The 18952-nt window shown below is 43.2% G+C and overlaps 2 protein-coding genes across 2 annotated transcripts in view; both read right to left on the reverse strand.

Moving 5' to 3' along the window:
* Positions 1–18952, reverse strand: part of GNG5 (G protein subunit gamma 5) — a 547759-nt gene that overhangs the window by 117525 nt on the left and 411282 nt on the right. The gene's annotated exons all lie outside the window — the stretch shown is intronic.
* LOC126963662 (putative uncharacterized protein encoded by LINC01555) lies at positions 14913–18499 on the reverse strand. The gene is made up of 2 exons (XM_050806146.1): positions 16953–18499; positions 14913–16230 (listed from the first exon to the last, which is right to left on the reverse strand). Exons 1-2 carry the CDS (start codon positions 17048–17050, stop codon positions 15753–15755), a joined length of 576 nt encoding a protein of 191 aa, XP_050662103.1. The 5' UTR covers positions 17051–18499; the 3' UTR covers positions 14913–15752.

Raw genomic sequence — 18952 nt, forward strand, 5'->3', positions numbered from 1 at the left:
AAAGGAATTGAAATCAATAAGTCAAAAGAGATATCGGTACTCCCATGTTCACTGCAGCACTATAGTAAGGGCTTAGCACAATAGCCAAGAGATGAAATCAAGCTAAGTATCAGTGCATGAATGGATAAAGAAAATGTGAGATATATATCGATCGATAGATAGATAGATAGATAGATAGATAGATAGATAGATAGATGGATGCAATACTATTCAGTCATAAAAAAGGACAAAATCCTGTCATTTTCAACAGCGTGGATGAACCTGGAGGACATCATGTTAAGTGAAATAAGCCAAGCACAGAAAGACAAATGATCTCACTCACATGTGGAATCTATAAAAGCTGATCTCATAGAAGCAGAGGGTAGAACAACAGTGACCAAAGGTTCCGGAGGGGATGGGAGTGGGAGGGCAGGGTTAATGGGTACAAAGTTACAGTTAGATAGGAAAACTAATTTGTGGAGTTCTGCTATATAGTAGAGTGACTATAGCTAATTAACAATGCATTGCACATTTCAAGATAGCTAGGAAAGAAGACCTTGAAAGTTATCACAAAAAATGATAAAGGTTTGAGGTGATGGACAACTATTCTGATTTGACCATTACATTATATATATATATATATGTATTGAAACATTACACTGTACCCCACATACATGTATACTTATTATCAATTATAAATAAAAATTTTTAATGGAAAAAAAAAAGCAGTTGCCCCAGTCCAGATGAGAAGTGATGAGAGCCTGAAATAGGGCAGTGACAATGGGATGGAAGCAAGAGAATGGAAGGGTGAGATATGCTAGGGTAGGAGGGGACAGACTTTGCTGACCGTTAGACAATGGAGGTGAAAGAAGAGTGTGGAGTTTAGGCTGACACCAGCGCTTTTGGCTTGAGCAGTTTGGTAAATGACACTGCTACTAACCAAAATAAAGGAATAAGAGAGTGAAGAAGGCTGCCGATAGTGAGCAGAATGTGATTAGTTTGATTTGGAATATGTTGAGTTTAAAGTGCCTGTTGTGTGGAAGATGTTTGGCAAGCAGAAAAATACACGTGTCTGGAGCACTGAAGAGATGTCAGAGCTGGAGGTACCAATTTAGGAGGTGTGCGGCTCTAAGTGACAGCTGCAGCCACAAGTCTGAGATGGCCTGACCTAGAAAAGAATGAGGGAACAAAGTCAAGGATGAAGCCTACGGAAGCACCAATGTCGTGTGAGTCTTCTGCAAAGTCCTTTCTGATGGTAGCTTCTTTGAGAATCGCAGTTCAAGAAATCTGAGGCTGCAAATGCACGCTGTTCCCAGACATCCAGGACCTGGATCAAAGATTTCCATTTCAAGACAATATAAAACTGCTAAAGGGTTTTTCTTTCCCTGGTTGAAATACTTTAACACCAACTAATTTCAAGTTTGGAAAGAAAGTCATATTTAAGGTTGAGGTTGTTATTTCTACTCTGTAATACAGTAGAGCCTGTGCCCAGAAAACCTCCTGCCTGTCTCATCCTCCACGGAGCTTCCTTGTATTTATTCTACCAGGCTTGCGTGCGGGGACAATGTCAGCAGGTTGAGATATGAGCTACGCGTTGCAGGCATTGACAAATCAGGAGAGCTCTCCTACAGACTACATGCCCTTTTTATTGTTTTTAAGGCATGAGAAGATGAATGTTGTCCTAGTATCTGCTTCAGTTCTAGAAAAGGTTAAAAAAATTGTTTGTATATAGTACACCTTTCGTTTCAATTGATTCTTACTGTGCTTCGCCTCAACTCATTTAAGTTGTTGGCTAGTACAACCCACCTTCAAAGCATTGCTTGCTTGAAATTCAATGATTATAATTCGAAAGAGACTTTAGGCCAAAGAATATGATATCAAAATTCTCTGTTCGTTGGGTGGTCACTAGCAGAGCGCCTTCAACAGACAAGAATCCAAGTAAAAAGACCTTCAATTATAATACCTAGAAAGTACTGTACAACTCAACGGAAACAAAAACAATCTCATCTAAATTAAAGTAGTATACTTATCTAAATTCAAAAGTGTGGTTGCAGGATTCGTATAAGATCCCGGAATTAGTATGAAGTCAGTCAAATATCTAACATTTCTCACCTCAATGTTCTTGATACTGTTCAATGATACTCAGTATCATGGCCCTAAAATGTTAAAGACTAGGTCCCATCAAATAAAGATTCAATGATAATCACTGGGCTATAGTGACGAAGTCAGGCAAATGGGCAAAATGCAAGTTGGTAACAACATTTTCATTTTGGAAAAATGGAAAATATGGCAAAATATTCTATAAGGTGAATTTTTCTTTTAAGAGACAGTCCTTTATTCTGAGATCATGTCCATTTCTTGTGGTCAACATGTCTTTCTTTTGTAAAAAGAGTAGTGCCAGTAGATGGCAGGTTCCTAACAATTTCATTTGACAAACTAAAAGCTGGCATTCCATGGCCAATTCCTAAAGTTGTTTTGCAATTTTACTTGTTGGTGAAATGTTAAAGTCTGAGAATGTCCCTGGAGTAATGGCTCCCTGCTGCTGATCATACTGGCTGGTGAAGTAGATACTCTACAGGAACTTACTAGAAATGGTTGATCCACAGGGAATGAAAGGCTTACACAGGGCTCTTGTTTGTTTCCTCCCTCTGTTACCAAAATGTTAAGCATTTAATTTACCTTTAAAATTGTGATTAAAAAATACATGTATTTAAAATAAGTCACTTACGTGTACAAGGTCAAACCAGAACACCCCTGCCCAGCAGCACACCCAACAGGGTAGTCTCTCAGGCTTTGCACACATGCTTCTCACCAACACCCCACTGCAGGCTTTGGTTTAGGGTTCCATGTGCTAAGAATACAGCATCAAAGGCTTTTCTGCTGGGAAGGAAAGGAAGAGACTTGTAATGTCTATATAGCTCCCAAAGACAAAAAGACTCTAGGTTGATTAGAACAAGCTTCAAATCCGAATTTGGGTTTTCTGCCTTCAAAAATCAAAGAAAATTTTCAAAATTTCTTTTGAAGACTCAAAAAGAAACAACGTGGCTGGGCACAGTGGCGCATGCCTGCAATTCCGGCACTTTGGGAGGCTGAGGCGGGCAGATTACTTGAGGTCAGGAGTTTGAGACCAGCCTGTCTAACAGGGCGAAACCCTGTCTCTACTAAAAATACAAACATTAGCTGGGCGTGGTGGTGGGCGCCTGTAGCCCCAGCTGCTTCAGAGGCTGAGGCAGGAGAATCGCTTGAACCCAGGAGGCAGAGTTTTCACCCAGCCCAGATCACAGATCATGCTCCTGCACTGCTGCCTGGGCAACAAAGCAAGACTCCGTCTCAAAAAAACAAAAACAAAAAAACCAAAACAGAAAAAAAAACACAAAAAAACAAAAAACAAGACAAAAAGAAAGAACGCCCCTTTGTAAAGGTTTTTTAATCCACAGAGACTTGATAGCGTCATCATTGTGTTTGTTATTTCCCAGAAGCCAGCAGGGAACGTTCTCTGATTAATCTGCTCCTGGAGGTGGTAAAAATACAGGAAGTAGCCAAGGGCATTATAATCATTAGTCACTGAGATACAAACCTTCAGTTCTGTTACCAGGGGACCTAAAGTGCTGCTTGGTGTGGGTGGGAGATGATGAATCTCTCCATGCACGATAAAAAGACTCTGAGCTGCCACCGTGAGTTAGTCTGTTTATGTAGAATGAGGACAGCCCCAAGAGTAGATGGGATTTAAAAATAGTAACAATTCTTCCCCAACCCCAAATACACCATTTCTGAATGTTGTAGAACATTCAGGAAACAAGAATCATTCATAATTCTACCCCTAGAAGTTACCAATGTTAACATTTTGATTAATACTGTAAACAGAAAAATCAGTCTGTAAAATATCTGAAAGAGAGGTTTAGTCAAGCCAGTATGAGTAACCTCCGCCCCCGGAAAACACAACCCAAGAAGCCTTGAGTAAGTGGTCCCGAGGCAGCCGCATGTGTTTGATTTTATACATTTCAGGAGGGCAGGAGTTACAGGCGAAGATGGAAATCAATACAGGGAAGGTATACATTAGTTCAGCAGAAAAGGCAGGCGATCTTGAAGCAGGGGGCTTAAAGATGGAAGCAGGGGTTTTATAGATTACAGGCAGATTCAGAGATTTTTAAAATTTGCATTAGAGGAGTAAGGCTCTAAAACTTGGAGTCAGCAGAAAGGACTTATTTTTTGTTTTTATTTATTTATTTGAGACGGAGTCTCTGTTGCTAGGCTGGAGTGCAGTGGCGCAATCTCGGCTCACTCCAACCTCCACCTCCCGGGTTCAAGCAATTCTCCTGCCTCAGCCTCCCAAATAGCTGTGACTGCAGGCGCCCACTACCACGCCCAGCTCATTTTTGTGTTTTCAGTACAGACAGGGTTTCGCCATGTTGGCCAGGATGGTCTCGCTCTCTTGACCTCGTGATCCGTCCGCCTCGGCCTCCCAAAGTGCTGGGATTACAGGCGTGAGCCACCGCTCCTGGCCGAAAGGACTGATTTTTTAAATATACACACGTTATTTGGATTTTTCACAACTACATACTATTACGTATTATCTCCCTCCCTCCCTTCCTCCCTCCCTTCCTTCCTTCCTTCCTTCCGTCCTTCCTTCCTTTTTTGCAAAACCAGCGCAGTCACTCTTGGGGTTTTGGGGGCAATGGGATCTTGTCAGGCTTAGCCGCTCCCCTGGGCGCGCGCTGGGTGAACAAGCCGCCTGCGGGCGAGAGTGAAGCTCCAGCGGGGAGGCTCTGAGCGCAGGAGGCTGGCCAAGAGGGGTCCGCGGCAGCCCGGGCCTGCTCCGCGGGCTGTCCTGGGCTACTGGTATCCCACCCCGCGCTCGACGAGGCTGGCCCGCGGCGCCCTCTGCAGGGAAGCAGGTGGCGCACGCCCGCTGGGCGAGCCAGTATTTGTGACGGGGTGCCCTTCTGGTTAGGGTAACAACTGCATCCCCGCTTCACGGCGTACAAGGTGCCTTCCCCTCTGCGCTGGCTCTCCCACGACCCTGGGAGGGCTCATGTCCTCCACTGGAGAGGACGCTGAGAATCGCCCTTCCTGCCGAAGGGCGAGAACGCACCGGCGCCCGGCTCCGTAGCGCCCTCTGCCGGGGCCGAGGTGCGGGGCTCGCGGGCGACCCAGTGAGCCGGCAGGGTGGGCCTCAGATCCGCCTATCCCCGCGGGAGGAGCTGACAACCGGGTCATCCACGCGTGGCTTCCTGAGACTGGATTATGGCTATTTCCCACCTCCTCACCACTCCCTCATTTCCGTCCACCTGTGTGTGTGTGTTTCTAAACCAAAACCAATTATTTTTTTCTATTCTCCAAAGTAATGCTTATTCATTATAAAAATTTTGGGTGGGAAGAAAACACAGAAAGCATAAAAAAGAAAATCAAATACCTTTAATCTCATCATTCAGAGATAAACACATGTTTAGGTATTTTCTCCTAGTGTCTTTTTCTATACACAATTATATATGATGATAAGTATATGTTTAAACCAACTAGGCAATGCTGTTGAGGAGTCAGGCCCGGTGTCAAACTGGCTCCGTTGAAGAGAACACAGAACGTCCAAATGGCAGGGAGTAGGGGCTCCCCGGCCTTAAAAACGGGGCCTTGCTGCTTCTTGGTTTGATAAACTGCTCTGGTTCCCAAGGAAGCTTGTTTTTTCCTCCTCAGCTGGGGTCTCCTAAGCTGCGGTTACCCGTTGGCTGGGGGTAAGTAGGTGGCGGTGGTCAATGGGGCCCAGGAGGAAGAAAACTTGGTCTCAAAGTTCACTTTCATAACTAGAAGGCTCGGGCCGGATGCGGTGGTTCACGCCTGTAATCTCAGCACTTTGGGAAGCCGAGATGGTCGGATCACTGGAGGTCAGTAGTTCAAGACCAGCCTGGCCAACATGGTGAAACCCCGTCTCTACTAAAAATACAAAAAATTAGCTGAACATAATGGCGGGCACCTGTAATCCCAGCTACTCAGGAGGCTGAGGCAGGAGAATCGCTTGAACACAGGAGGCGAAGGTTGCAGTGAGCCGAGATGGTTCCATTGTACTCCAGCCTGGGCAACAAGAGCGAAACAACGTCTCAAAATAAAAATATAAAAAACTAGAAGGCTCAGAGAGAGTATTTCATCATATGATGGAACTTCAGCCCCCATCCCAACCCCTGGAGCCATGCTTCTTCCTGCCGAGTTTCACTGACCATGTGCCTGCCTTCCTAGGCTGTGAGTTCCTGACTGCGGGAACACTCTGGGCCTTTGCACCTTTTTCCTTCACCGGGCAGAGTGCTGAAGCCTCTTTGGTCACTGTCTTTGTCTTTTTTTTCCTCCACACAAACACTCTTTCATATAGTCGTGTTTCTGATTTGCCAATGTCACCCCAGATAAGCACACAAGCTAAATGGAAATGATGTGTTTGCTTTGCACATGCTGTGTCAAAACAAAGCATCCCCATCCCTTCCAGCTAGACTGGGACCCCTAAGTGACACTCTTCCTTATGGAAATTCTGAACCTGCCCCTCTCTGCGGGATGTGGTTAGAGTTTGGATTACAGTCGTTGATTTGGGAGTGGTGTATCTACTTCACTGTTTACATGTAGCATCCTAGGCTCTGCTTCTCTCTGTCTTTCTCTCTCTCTCTCCTTCCTTCCTCCCTCTGTCTGGTCGTCTGCAGCCTGGTGGAGGCTGAGGCAGAGAGAAGAGCCTGTAGGAAAAAACCCATCTGTGGTGGTGATGATGATGTGGTGTGTGGAAGTACAAAGTCAAATTCTCCAATCTTTCTGTCCCCATGAAATGAAGTCTCTAGTGAGATCAACATTGCTCAGCAATGCTTAGTAGAGTATATTTTCCTGTGTGGAAGCATGAGGAAGGGGTACATTCCCCTTCTGCTTGGTAAAAATAAAGGCTTCAGGAAGTATTGGGTTGGTGCAAACGTAATTGCAGTTTTTGTCATTAAAAGTAGTGGCCAAAACCGCAATTAATTTTACACCAACCTAATACAAGCCAGCACCTGGGTGACTCTGGTAAGACTGGTGGACCATGCCTGGTCTGGCCAGTTTGCCTTTTTTATAGAGTCAGCGAGTAGGGTAGAAAGTCTGCAGCATTTGGTTAAAGGCCCAGGTTCTTCTTAGGCTACTTACTAGCTATGTGCTTCTGAGTAAATAACCTAACCTTGCTTAAGCTTAGTTTGCTCATCCCAAAAGGATGTAAAAATATTACCTGACAGTTATGTTTCCTGATTGCTGTGGGATTCAAATGAGCTAGAAGGAGGGAAGTTGTTGTCTTGAAGCTGCATTTGTATATTTTCTAAACTTGATAGCATTACACCTCCTTACATTTGATTCTCCCAAGCCTCCTGGGTAGCTTGATGGAGGAGACGTGACAGAGCCTGACTGCACATAATGGCAGTGACTCACATTTGCCCAGATTTTGAGCTAGAATCGTCCTTATTGCAGTTGAAAAACTAAGCTTAGAGAGTTTGAACAACTTGCCCAAAGGATCACAGCTTGGCCATGAAAGGGCCAGTACCAGAATGTAGCACATTTTAGATGGTTCTTCCAACATCTCCAATAGAATATGGGAAAGGAGTGTTCCTTGAGATTACCCAGGGCATGACCATCCCCTTGCAAGGGACACAGAGAAACGGATGGATGATGTCAGACTCTAAGTGTTCACTAGTGGAGAGGGTGAGCCCATTATTCTCTATGCCCTTAGAATCTTTTTCTCTTTAATAATGTTCTTCACATGCCATAACAAAGCTGAATATGCATTTAGAAGCCTTTTGAAAATTTTGTAGAGTGAAATTTCAAAATAGACAACTTAATAGGCTGCTTTTATGTTAAATGAGTCACTTAAGATACAAGTTCTCTCTACATTTCTCAGAACTGGTGGGATGATTATCTCTCTCAGGGACTGTTTAGACAGAGATACTCTGACCTGAACCTCTGTAACTATTAATTGACCAGTTTGATGCTCAACACTTTCTGGTGCAGCTTTATTTACCAGTTTCGAAGCCTAAATCCTGAGCTGAGTGGGGACACAGAAGCAGTTTTTAAGACGTGGGTACTTATATTTGACCCCATAGAAGATGCTCATCTAATTCTGACCTGGCTGAGCAACCAGTATGAATTTTTCCGTTAAGTCACATAGTTTACATCTTGCCTTATTCTTTTTGTTTGTTTGTTTGTTTGTTTGTTTTTTGAGACAGTTTCCCTCTTGTTGCCCAGGCTGGAGCGCAATGGCACGATCTCGGCTCACCACAACCTCCGCCTCCCAGGTTCAAGCAATTCTCCTGCCTCAGCCTCTTGAGTGGCTGGGATTACAGGCACTCACCACCACACCTGGCTAATTTTTTATTTTTTATTTTATTTTTTTTTTTTTTTGAGACGGAGTCTCGCGCTGTCACCCAGGCTGGAGTGCAGTGGCCGGATCTCAGCTCACTGCAAGCTCCGCCGCCCGGGTTCACGCCATTCTCCTGCCTCCGCCTCCCGAGTAGCTGGGACTACAGGCGTCCGCCACTTCGGCCGGCTAGTTTTTTGTATTTTTTAGTAGAGACGGGGTTTCACCGTGTTAACCAGGATGGTCTCGATCTCCTGACCTCGTGATCCGCCCGTCTCCTGACCTCGTGATCCGCCCGTCTCGGCCTCCCAAAGTGCTGGGATTACAGGCTTGAGCCACCGCGCCCGGCCCTAATTTTTTATTTTTAGTAGAGACAGGGTTTCTCCATGTTGGTCAGGCTGGTCTCACACTCCCAACCTCAGGTGATCTGCTTGCCTCGGCCTCCCAAAGAGCTGGGATTATAGCCGTGAGCCACCGTGCCCGGCCACATCTTGCCTTATTCTTATTTGTGCATTTTTTGGCTGTTTAAAAAGTATACACTCAACCATAGGAGAACTGCATCCCTCCTGTTACCCTAATTTGGCATATTATCCTAAAGGGCGAGGGCAGACTCACCCTTTCTAGGATCAAACTGGATTGCAAGGACACCTATCCTCTGGCCCCGCTACACCCAAGTTTCTCTTGGGATACATATGAGTGAAGAAAGATAGGCCGTCTAAGCTTGAAAATAAGAAGCAGGAACATTTAGAGATGACTTTTGAGGACAGGATAAGGTGAAATAGCTCACCTAAAGTCAGAACTTTCACATTAGGATTTATTCTTCTCTTTCCCCAGGTGCAGAGGATGATAAACAGCTTTCTCACTGCCCGTGCTAAGTGTTCATTGTGTTCAGAGGTGAGTCTTGCAGGCTGTGGCTCCTGTGACTATGAGCACAGATCAAGGACCAGTTTGGACACCCAGCCACCAGGAATAGAGCTCAAGCCACCATGCAGTTAATTGCTGTAGCTGAATCAATGTGTCCAGACAAAATGAACTATCTAAGATGACATTCATGTGCACACATGCTGGCCCTGAGGGATAGCCCTTTTGCTCTAGACTACTTCGAGAACCCCTTTTCCGAGCTCCCTTTCTCACTGCAGTTGGTGACAGTGGGGGAATAAACTTTGTGGGGCACAAGGACATCGTGCGCGTGATTCTGTCCTCAGGGAGAGAAGAAAATGAGGCTCCCAGAACAAGCCTCGCCAAACTGAGCCAATGCTAGCTCCATTTACCCAGATATTAAGTTAAGCCAAATATATGATACAATAATTCATCTTCTGAAAATTCACTCTCAGCCTTGGGGAGCTGCGAATAGGATTTCTGCGAAGGTTATTGTTTAAGGAGAGAGCCTTCCTCTCTCCAGTACATATGAGCAGAGCAAAAGGAAGGTAGGGCCTGGAGGCAGCATTTTCAGAGCTTCTACTATCTCTCCTGCCGTCAGCACTACTGCCCCCATTCCCCTCACTTTCCTTTGTAGTTTATTAGGGAAAAAAGGGGTTTCTCAGAAGGTGGACGTACATGCACAGGCAGCTTCCAGAAAGTAAATACTCAATACAACTCTAGTATCCTGATTTGGGGCACCTCATTTCTGACCACCCTCCCCCAGCCAGGGTCAGGCAGCAATGGGTTTAAGTTAACTATTTTCTGCAGGAATTCCAGGAGGAAAGCTTTAGACAACTCCTTCCAAACCTCAATGAGAAGAATACCCTGTGACTTCAGTGTGGAAGTGATCAACTTCAACCTGCAGGTAAAAAGCTGCTATGGTTTGAATGTGTCCCCTAAAAGTTGTGTGTTGGAAACCTAATCCCTCTGTTCTCATAAATCGATTAATGGTGGCTCCGCTCTCATGAATGAATGGATGTCACCATCATGGGAGTGGTTCATTATTGTGGGAGTGGCTTCGTTGTGAAAGCAAGCTCTCTGTGGCTTTCTTGCCCTCTTGCCATGTCATGCCATCTGCTGTGTTATGATGCAGCAGGAAGGTCCTTACAGATGCCAGCACCATATTCTTGGACTTCCCAGTTTCCAGAACTGTAAGCCAAATACACTTTTTTTTCTTCATAAATTACCCAGTCTGTGGTGTTCTGTTATAGCAACAGAAAATGGACTAAAACGAGAGTCATCCAGTTCTGGAGAAAACCAACACCAGCAATCCATCAGTAGCCTGTGATCCAGGGACATGTGGGATGTAGAGTTACTTCATTGCCATTACCATGGTCTCTGAGGTGGTGAGCTCTGGGCTCCTACAGGACTACTGCGGTGGGTCATTTCTGTTTTTGTTTTGTTTTTATTTAGCGGGTCATTTCTTGATAGCAGTCTTGCATCTCAGGTGAGTAGTTTTTTCCTCCAGTCCTCACCTGGTGATGTTTATGTGCACAGCACACATCCTGCATACTAATAGTTAGACCATACCTGACTCTCTCAAAAAAAAAAAAAAAAAAAAAAAAAAAAAAAAGAATAAACTGTGATTGTGTAGGAACAACAGTAAGGATATGCTTGAATTGGGCCTAAATCATATTAGAAAAATAATTCATTCACAAACATTAATACTGTATTATAGTTAATTTCCTGCCACATAGCTGTGGGTGAGAACCACTGGCCTGGCCCATGGGATTGGGTTTCTGCTCAGATGCTGTGAGGACTAGAACCTGCACATCGCCTGAAGTCCTGACCACTTCCATTGCCAACTCCATCTTCTGGTGGAATGAACCCCTCGCCTTGTATTTCCAAATGCGGGTTGGCATCCTGTACTGTAGATTGGTTGGGCCACATTGCTAATGCACTTTCAGTGATTTGTGACAGACCTCAAAGCAAATGCAATGAAAATTTCATATTTCAAAGTCCATTTAAATTACAATTAAAGAGCTTCACCTAATCTCCACTTGGAAGTGATTAATTTGGAATGTAATAACATACTAAATGACAAATATTAAGCCAAGAACCGAATTCTATAAGCACTTTCCAAACAATAAATATGTTCAATTAAAATGATATGTTCATGGAAAGATGTTGGTATTAGGCAGAACCTATCTGTGTGAAAGGACATTTTTAAGGACAAAATATGTAAAATCTCATTGCAAGTTAACATTAACCAATGAAGATTTGCAATTAATTTTGAAGGTAGAGAAAACTAACTTTAAAACTGAATACTGTTATTTGGTTATGAATTTCATCAATAAGAAAATTGTGGAAATTTGTTTTCTCTCTTATTATGTAAGTAACTACATTAATATTCTCGATTTTACCTCTCGGTTAGCGAAGCTTAAAATATTTATTATCTGGCCCTTGAGAGAAAAAACCTGCTAACCCAACTGTAGTCTAACGTATCCTATGTACCTAGAACTGTGTCTAACATATAGTAGACACTCTGTAAAGATTTATTGATGACTCTGTTCTGAAATAAATAATAAAAGAGACTAAACATTAGGAATAAGAATGCCAGAATGCTTCTTTAACAAATTTAAGCAAATGTTTTTTTGTTTGTTTGTTTGTTTTTTTTTTTTTTTTTTTTTTTTTTGAGACGGAGTCTCGCTCTGTCGCCCAGGCTGGAGTGCAGTGGCTGGATCTCAGCTCACTGCAAGCTCCGCCTCCCGGGTTTACGCCATTCTCCTGCCTCAGCCTCCCCAGTAGCTGGGACTACAGGCGCCCGCCACCTCGCCCAACTAGTTTTTTTGTTTTTTTTTAGTAAAGACGGGGTTTCACCGTGTTAGCCAGGATGGTCTCGATCTCCTGACCTCATGATCCGCCCGTCTCGGCCTCCCAAAGTGCTGAGATTACAGGCTTGAGCCACCGCGCCCGGCCAGCAAATGATATTCTTATTGTAACAATTTTTCAAGAGGTCTAGAGTTGTCAGTGGTACTAGTGTTCATTTTATATCTTTTATTATTATTATTATTACTATTTTCTCACTCTGTCACCCAGGCTGGAGTGCAGTGGCTTGATCTCTGCTCACTGCAAGCTCCGCCCCCCAGATTTGCGCCATTCTGCCTCAGCCTCCCGAGTAGCTGGGACCACAGGCGCCCACCACCACACCCGGCTAAGTTTTTGTATTTTTAGTAGAGATGGGGTTTCACCATGTTAGCCAAGATGGTCTCGATTCCTGACCTTGTGATCAACCCACCTCAGCCTCCCAAAGTGCTGGGATTACAGGTGTGAGCCACCACACCCAGCCTATATATTTTATTATTTTAAGACGTAATCAGCTGGACCTAAATAATAAATAACAGCTTTTCAGAAAAAGAAGCCAAGTATATTTAATGTATACACTGAGCATAAAACATACCCCAGTTCATAAACTTTAAAATGTTAAAATAGTCACACACTTATAAATATATACAGATAAATATTAGTGTGGGTGTGCGTTTATACGTATGTATGCATATACATGAACAAAAAATTAGGAAGTCACATCATATTCTACATGTTCCATGCAGTTTGGGAATAACCTTTAAGTCCAGGTCAAATAACTATCCCGGAGTCATCTAAGGACAGGAGCTGCAGTGCCAGGAGAATAAGAGCTTGTCTTGTCTCTTATCTAAGCCAAGGAAGAGGCTGTATATTCGATGTGATCAGAGTCCCCTCCACTTCCCAGAACTTGGCTGGGGAGGAAGTACTTATTAGTAAATAAGTATATTATATATTATGTTAGAAATGATTATTACAATAGGAAAAAAGATAAAGCAGAGCAAGGTAAAGGGATGTCAGGAATGTCAGGGGTCAAGGGGTTTGTTTGCAATTTGAAGTAGGGTGGTCAGGGAGGCCTCATTGAAAAGTAGTAAAGACTTGAAGGATAAAAAATATAAATGGCTAATGAAAATGGGGAAAAAATTCAAGTTCAGTAGTAAAAGGAAAAAAAAACAAGAAGAACAAGAGAATATTTTATTTATAAAACCAGCAAAGGTAACAACATAAAAAATACCAAATAGTTCTATCCTGTAGTGCTAGTGGAAGTGTGAATTGATAACATTCTTTCTGAGGATCATTTGACAAAACATAACAAAAGCCTTAAAAATATGCATATTTCTTGGTTTAACAATTCCAATTTCAGGAATTTATCTTAATCAAATAAATTAGCAAATACGCAAAGATATATTCTTTAAAAATCTTTATTGTCTAACTAGGAAAAATTAAACAATTACTAACCATTCATGCAGTAGACCACCAAGCAACAACTAATAATGATGTAGATCTATATGTATTGACCTAAAAGATCCCCACTAAACGTGTGTGTGTGTGTGTGTGTGTGTGTGTGTGTGTGTGTGTGTGTGTGTGAAACCCCCTGGAAACTCTCTGGATACTTGCAGGGTGATTCGTCTATATTTTTAGTTTTCTTCATGGAATATGGAAATACCATGGGTTGAAAGCAAATGCTATTTGGGAATAAGACTGTCATGGAAAGGACCTTGGACTTCCTGCAGGAGAGAAGAGGGTCATTGCTAGGAGGCTCCCCTCATGGTGTCCATGAACATGGAGCCCTGACACCATGTAGTTTCTGAGGAATGAGCCAAAGTTGACATGGTCATGGCCCACTGGGTGTTGTTTCACTCTGTTGATAACTTTTAGAAATTACTATAGGTAAATGCCGTGCTTTACAGTTGGTCTTTAATTTTAAACACAAGCTGCCATTGGTTTGCTTTGATTATTCCACAATTTCAATCACTCTCCCAAAAATTCGGCTTCCTTAATTTTCCTGTATGAACCAGATGAAGGTGTTCACAGAGGGAAACTCAGAAGAGTGTATCAACAACAGCTCTCTCTGCAAGTTGGCCATTAGACACATTTATAAGGGATCCTGATGATCCAGGAAATGATCCTGTGCTAACTGATGGGTGCCAAGGGTTCTGGTTTTCACTCTGTCTTCCCGGCCTCTCAGGTTCACAAGTGCTCACAGAACAAATCCTTCAAAAGCCAATCCTTCAAGATGAATCCCAAGTACCTAACTGGGCCAAAATTGTAAAGAGAGCCAAGTGGCCAGGCCATTTGCTGACTAGAGCTCACATACTCGGAGTTTCCCTGGAAACCCCAACCTTAAGTTTAACTGGGGCTTTCGGAGCTCACCTAAAGCAGCCAATCAGAGCTCATCTGAAAGAACCAATTAGGACTCAGTTCTATCTACTAGTCAGAATGCAGCTGCATCAACCAATCAGAACTAAGCAAATTTAAAGCCTTCATTTGCATAAAATGGACCTGATTGGGAACCTGAGCGTGAACTTTTACTATAAAACCAGGACCCTCCCTTTGTTCTCTGGAAAGTAACTGGTTTACACAGAAAGCTTGTGAACTGTTCCTGAATGAAGTCTTTCTTCCAAATTTCTTTTCAGAGAACTTTTGTTCACAGATCCATGCCAGGGCAGCTATGCCTTTTTTTTTTTTTTTTTTTTTTTTTTTTTTTTTTTTTTTTTTTTTTTTGAGACACAGTCTGGCTCTGTCGCCCAGGCTGGAGTGCAATGGCACGATCTCAGCTCACTGTAAGCTCCGCCTCCCGGGTTCACGCCATTCTCCTGCCTCACCCTCCCGAGTAGCTGGGACTATAGGCGCCCGCCACCACGTCCGGCTAATTTTTTGTATTTTTAGTAGAGACGGAGTTTCACCGTGTTAGTCAGGATGGTCTCGATCTCCTGACCTCGTGATCTGCCCGCCTCGGCTTCCCAAAGTGCTGGGATTTACAGGCATGAGCCATCACGCCCGGCCCAGGGCAGCTATGCTTTTATTTGATTCACCCAATGGGGCACACGCCATCTAAATTAGGCCCCTCCCCCGAAATCTAGCCCAAGAGAATGAAATGTGGAGATTAATTTAAAATTAATTATGCAGGGGGCAGGCGTGGTGGCTCACACCTGTAATCTCAGCACTTTGTGGAATCCCAAAGGAGTACGAAGCAAGCGGATCACTTGAGCCCAGGAATTTGAGACCAGCTTGAACAACATAGTGAAACCCCCTCTCTACAAAGAATTTTTAAAAATTAGCTGGGCATGGTGGTTTGCGCCAGTGGTCCCACTGGGGTGGTCCCAGGAAGCTGAGGTGGGAGGATCTCTTGAACCTGGGCTGGTTGAGCTTGCAGTGAGCCGAGATCGCACCACTGCACTACAGCCTGAGTAACAGAATGAGACCATGTCTCAAAAATAAAAATAAAATTAATTATGGGGGTAAAGATATCATCATATCAAAGAGTAAACTCCGTGAAAAGACTGAAATCAACCTGCTACCCTGGCAAACGTCTAAATGACAGGCAGGAATAGTGGTGCGGTTTATATTTTGTGAGCTCTGTCCTTTCTACTTCAAAGAGGATTTCCAATGACAACAGATATGACTTAAAATATCAAAAGGATCAATATTCTAGAAAGCTGGCACATGAAATAGCGAAGGCTGACTTAAGAGGGCTGATTCTCACTCCCTAACTACTCCACACCCTTTGAGTGGGCCAAAAGAATACAGCAAAGGTGATGGAGTGGACGTGGTTACGTATGTGATGGACATGTCCGTGATTGCCTGCACAGGATTGCATACATAAGATGATAGAATGTGTCTTGCTGGAGTCTTTCGTTGCTGGCTTTGGCAAAGCAAGCTGAAATGCGTGGGCCGCCCCTGTGCAGCATAGACAAGTGGCAAGGAATTGTGGGTGACCTCTAGGATCTGAGGGCAGCTCCCTCACCCCGCCCCACCGCATAGCTAGAAATAAACTGAAGCCCTCCATTCTACAGCTGCGAAGAACCAAATTTTGCAAACAACTTAGGTGAGCTTGGAAGCAGGGTCTTTCCCTTGGAGCCTCAGTGGAGACCACAGCCTGGGCTGACATCTTGATTGAAGCCTTGTGAGATCCTCCCGAGCAGTGGACCCAGGTAAGCTGTGTCCAGGCTGCTGACCCACAGGAACTGTGAAATAATAATGTGTTATTTTAAGCCTCCAAGTTTGTGGTAACTTGTTAATGCTGCACTAGAAAAGGAATATAGTGAGCTGTGGGGAAATGAAAGCTCCAGAAAAGGTATAGGTGCATTGAGATAAACAGATGGTTAATTAAGTCAACATCACTATGCTATAGGGAAATGCAGTTTTAATTTTATCTTGGGGTCTTTGATTTTCTTCTCTGTGTTCACATAGCGTTTTTTAACGTGCTACATCTCACATGGTAACTATTGTAGTCTCTGTTTCACCAAATTAAGTTTCTTAATAATAGCAACCTTATCGTGGAAAAGAGGATGGAATTTAATGACAACAAAAAAGGTATTCCTATAAGTACTGCTAGAAAATAAGTTGTTTTTGCTTAATGGAAATAGAGTGTTTTCCCTTTAAATATTCTTTCTGGGTCCACTCGTAGAGCTGTGAAGTCCAATACGAAAGCCTAAGTACCTGCGGTTATTGAGGCCTTGAAAGGTGGCTGGTCTGAACTGAGATGTGCTGTAAGTATAAAATATACACTGGATTTCAAAGATTGAGTATGAAAAAAATGTAAAATCAGTTGGCAATTTTACATTGATTATAGTTTCAAATGATAATAGTTTAGATATATTGGGTTAGATAAAACCTATTACTAAAATGATTTCCACCTGTTTAATTTTACCTTTTTTAACATGGCTCATAAAAAATGGAAACTTACCTATGTTGACAGTGTTGCATGTCTGACAACAGGTGACCTAAATGCTCAGGTCCTGGCTGAACCACAGCTACAGTCACTTGGGCGTTGGGACCCAGCATTTTCCATGGCAGGTCACCATCGTGCCAGAAGAGCTGTTTCTGAAGCAAAGAAGCATCAGTTCAATACAAATCCAGCAACAGCTGTCCATTCAACATCCCAACTTAAGTTTTTCTCTCCCAGCGTTACATATGCTCTACCATGGTTTAGGTGGATACCAGAGTCCTGACCTTTCAGGTGTACTTCTGATCTTAAATATCAGTTTTGCCCTATCAGTCTGATGAAATACACATGTCTGATGAAATTTTTGAATAAGAACATATATGCTTACTTTTCTATGTCATAGAGCATGTTGGGTTTTTAATAATCCATAGATGAGTAAATTCTATTTTTTCTCTCTTTTTAGCTCCAGGCATTTTTTTAAAGTTTTAATTTTAAAAAGGCACAGAGAAACCTAGATTTTGGAGGCCCAATTTATACTGCATTTCTTGCAGAAAGCCTTTTTAGGCTAGTATAACCAGGAGTTATTACACTCAAAGCTGCTATGAACAGTTAACTTCTTGGTGGGTTACACACGACCATTATCACCGTCCTCTAAGAACCAAAATGTCAAAGCCAACAGTGGACTTCGGCTGCCAGCAGAAACTTGTTCTAGATATGACAGGTGCCCAGCACTACTGATTATGAGATGTACCAATCAGAGCGTGGTTACTAAACAACTGGGTACTGCTGGTGATCTCTCCCCAAGCTCTCCAGGGAGCACTACAGGACTTCCCCACAGGCCCACATTCACCTAACATGGCTGTGAGCTGCCGAGGGACACCACCAATGATAGCAGTACAGACTCATCATTAGGAGTTTGCCAGGGGTCGGGTTTTAGTTCTTCTTCCTAGGATAATTCACCCATTATCTAGAACTAATCTGATTAAAATAATGCTAGTGCCTCTGTCCATTTTCTTGATATTAATAACGGTAGGGATGAATAAACCTTCATGTCAATTAAATGTAGAAAACAGAAATGATTTCTTTCTGAGGTCCAGCTTAGTCATGTGTATGACAGTAAAAGATTTGCCTTCTAATAAGGGCAATATATTGAGTCCTACAATGTATCTCAAATCTGAAACTAATTTTCAATGAGGATATACTTTCCACTTTCCTGAAAAGCATGCATATGTCAGAAAGGTTCCCAGTATAAAAGTGTATTTTCCCAGATGGCTCATGATGGACCACATGCTCAGCTTGGAGAGAAAGAGGAAATTTATAAAAGCATAAAACATGGTTCTGTTTTTCTCAGGGACCTTAGTTAAGGCAGAAAAATAAACTCATATAGGAACTGCAAATGAAAGAACTTCATACCCACACACCCAAACACCAGGACTGGTGCATTGGTCTCCTAAGAGCCCTTCTTGCCCCCTGATCTGTTTCCCTTAGGTCATTCTCAGAACTGCCAAGTGAATTATTATTTAAAGTGTGAGTCATCTTTTTACTCCTCTGTATTACATCCTTCAGTGTTTCCAGGAAATGCCTTCAGGATAATGCCCAAGCTTCCCTTGAGGGATCAGATTCCAGACTTTCTTGCTGGCCTGGTGTCTGGTCCCCTGCTTTGCCCTTTATGCTACCCAAAACCCCACTGTGAGTGGTGCCCTGGACATATCCCTCCTGGTTCACTCCTACTTATCCTTTAAGATACAGCTCAGGACATACAACCATCCTCCCACTCTCGCGAGGGACTGAGGAGTTCCCCACCGCTGCACTCTCTCCAGGGAGATACCCACTCAAGATAAAATAAATTACCTGGGAGTCTCCTTTTATACTGAGTTCATGAGGGCTCAGGACACAGCAGGTGCTCAATAAATATTGGTTACATTAGCTTAGGAAATGCAGAGGAACTCTCCTTAAAGTTACTAATGACCACAATACTACCAGTGTTTTTGTATATATTGTTTTCTTTATAACATTTGAAC

The sequence above is a fragment of the Macaca thibetana genome, chromosome 1, assembly GCF_024542745.1.
Source record: "Macaca thibetana thibetana isolate TM-01 chromosome 1, ASM2454274v1, whole genome shotgun sequence".
NCBI classification, from domain to species: Eukaryota; Metazoa; Chordata; class Mammalia; order Primates; family Cercopithecidae; genus Macaca; species Macaca thibetana.